The sequence below is a fragment of the Octopus bimaculoides genome, chromosome 4 (genome assembly GCF_001194135.2).
Source record: "Octopus bimaculoides isolate UCB-OBI-ISO-001 chromosome 4, ASM119413v2, whole genome shotgun sequence".
In the NCBI taxonomy this organism is placed as follows: domain Eukaryota; kingdom Metazoa; phylum Mollusca; class Cephalopoda; order Octopoda; family Octopodidae; genus Octopus; species Octopus bimaculoides.
In genome coordinates, this window is record NC_068984.1 from 107,940,693 (window position 1) to 107,943,977 (window position 3,285).

The 3,285-nt window shown below is 36.3% G+C and overlaps 1 protein-coding gene across 1 annotated transcript in view; it reads left to right on the forward strand.

Annotated features, from left to right (window-relative positions):
- Nucleotides 1–3,285, forward strand: part of LOC106875400 (cysteine-rich motor neuron 1 protein) — a 40,372-nt gene that overhangs the window by 35,819 nt on the left and 1,268 nt on the right. The window contains exon 9 of the mRNA XM_052967662.1: nt 2,379–2,498. Within this exon, the coding sequence (XP_052823622.1) occupies nt 2,379–2,498 (120 nt within the window). The remainder of the gene's footprint in view (nt 1–2,378; nt 2,499–3,285) is intronic.

The window sequence follows — 3,285 nt, forward strand, 5'->3', positions numbered from 1 at the left end:
GTGTGTGTGTGTGTGTGTGTGTGTGTGTGTGTGTGTGTGTGTATCATTCTATATGGATCTGCTGCAGAAAGCCAGAAAACTGCGGCACTCGTCTAAGAAAGCATCTCAAATAGAGGTATAGCGCAAAATTAAAACAGAAGTATATCAGTAGCAAACGTCGGCTTCCAGCAGCAGCGGTGGAATTACTATATCTAGATTTCTTCTTCCATGAACGTCATCTGTAGCAAATATTCATTAGCAACTGCATGCTGGAGCAAATTTAACCTCTTCTGATAAAAGAGGAATTAAGAAGTCACTGTGGTCACAAGTAGTCGCCAGGCAGGGTAAAAATTCGTTATAAGCAACGGAAGCCGTATTAGGTCAGAGTAGAATTCTATATCTCTTACTTAACGTGGATATGACATGCAAAACCATTAAACTTCGGTACTCTTCTCAGGAAAGTATTTCGTATATATAAGTACATGAGTGGGGGGTTTGGGGGTTTAGGTGAGTATTATGTGTGTGTATATGTGTGTGTGTATATATATATATATGTATGTATATATATATATATATATATATATATATATATATATATATATATATATATATCATGTGAAGCAATATGAAAGCTTGGTCGTTTTCCTTGTTTAAACTTCGTTGAAATAATCACAGGTCTATACCTACACATAAAAACTAAGGTTAATAATACATCATTAGCTAAATTTGTACATTCTGTCATTGATAGTAACACTGGATGTTAAAATTGTTTGATCCATCGTATTTAATACACATCCATATAAATGTAGTGGTGGTACTTAGTGCGAACTGTGTATCTGGTATGTTCCGTACTACTTGACTACAATCAACGTGATAAATTAATCGTTAGATACAGATATCTTAAGAACAAATCGTTCCTGTATGCTAACTATACCTAACCTTGAAATAACTTACCAGACCAACATCAATAAGCTTGATTAATGCGATTGACTACTTTCCTATCCCAAAAAAGACCATAGGTCGATTTCCTTTTCTGTAATAGATAATGAGTGGAGGCGCAATGGCCCATTGGTTAAGGCAGCGGATTCGCGGTCATAGGATCGCGGTTTCGATTCCCAGACCGGGCGTTGTGAGTGTTTATTGAGCGAAAACACCTAAAAGCTCCACGAGGCTCCGACAGGGGATAGTGGCGAACCCTGCTGTACTCTTTCACCGCAACTTTCTCTCACTCTTACTTCCTGTTTCTGTTGTGCCTGTAATTCAAAGGGTCAGCCTTGTCACACTGTGTCACGCTGAATATCCCCGAGAACTACGTTTAGGGTACACGTGTCTGTGGAGTGCTCAGCCACTTGCACGTTAATTTCACGAGCAGGCTGTTCCGTTGATCGGATCAACTGGAACCCTCGACATCGTAAGCGACGGAGTGCCAACAACAACAATAGATAATGTAATAGACCATATTCTGAAATTGTATGCCCTAATGATTCGTTTTAAGTTTTTCTAAAGTTGTTACTCTAATTACCGCCTTCGTTCTGTAATTTTCCTAAAACGTCTTCCTGATTGTTTTATTCTTAGATATATTTATTATTGATGATTTATTCAAATTAATTTTCATTATATACAAGGGAAAAGGTATATAGTGTCTTAGAGGATAAGCAGTACCTGATGATGGCTAACTAAGCCGAAACTTCAAAGTCACTGTCGACATTTTCTTTGTAAAAATTTATAAATATGTAAAAAGGTAATGAGTGACCTTTCAGTTTGATGTTAAAATGTTTTTATATATAGCCTCATATAAACCATTTATTTATGTGTATGCATATATATATATCTATATACATATATATATATGCATGTATGTATATATATATATATATGTGTGTCTGTATTTATGTATATATGTATGCATGTTTTATGCATATGTGTATGTATGTGTATATATGATTATATATATGTATGTGTGACCTTTCACTTTGATGTTAAAATCTTGTTTTTATATATAGCCTCATATAAACCATTTATGTATGTGTATGCATATATATATATATATATATACACACATATATATGTGTGTGTGTGTGTGTGTGTGTCTGTATTTATGTATATATGTATGCATGTTTTATGTGTATGTATGTGTATATATGATTATATATATGTATGTGTGCCTGTATGTGTGTGTGTGTGTGTGTGTGTGTGTGTGTGTGTGTGTGTGTGTGTGTGTGTGTGTGTGTGTGTGTGTGTGTGTGTGTGTGTGTGTGTTTGTATGTATGTGTGTGTGTGTTAGTGTGAATGTATGTAGCGAGGAAGAGTATGTGACGGAGTGAGCACATTGGATGTATTTTATATATTAATGTTAATTTTTCTTTTTTTTTTTTTCTCCTGTCTCGGTTCTACATTAGTACCCGCTGACTGCCTAGATATAGATCCGCGATGTGCCGATTATACAGGATTTGATGTATGCAGCGCTGTCTTGTTTAAATTTGCAGTGGTCAACTGTCGAAGATACTGTCAGTATTGTGGTAAGTAGTTTTAGATTTTCTTGTTGTTGTTTAGTCCCCTGCCATCCTTGATCAACAGCGTCTCAACTATGTCCATCTCGTCGTATTGTAGACTTCATTACTCAATGCATCCTTCCATTCGTTAAAACGGTTGGATATATGACTGGAAAACGATTAGACTACTTTTTCGAGTAAATTGTAGAGTCGCCCCTTTGTTCGTTCGGCCTTTTGCTGTTGTTGCTGGACGGGGCGCTGGTCCGTCGCAGGATTACTTATTTTTACCAATTGAGTGAACTGGAGCAACGTGAGGTATTTTACTCAAGGACACAACGCGTCACCTGGTCCAGAAATCGAAACTACAATCTTACAATCATGAGTTCAAAACTCTAAACACTAAACCACGCGCCTCCACACCAAAATAAGTATTTCAAGACCGTTACAAAAACTAACGAAAATCCTATGAATCAATTTCCTATTGCCTCTTTACAACTGAGTGAGTACTTACAGCTTGCTAGACTGGGGTTATTGAAAGTTAAGTGAATACAGCAATAAGTGCGTCACAGCAGTAATTGGGTTAACTCCCTCCACTGTTTCATTGATCTGTGGAACTGTCCATTCTTATAATCAAAATTACGATTCAATATCTGAAACATATTTTGTCAGTGAGTTTCTACAACGCTTAGAATATAGAGACATCCAAGAGCGTGCATTAGAGGAAATTGTATATAAGTTCTGTATTCTTTTATACGAAATGAGATTTATTCTTGTTGCTGGGGTATACCAATAACAGGTAGTTCGACACATATAT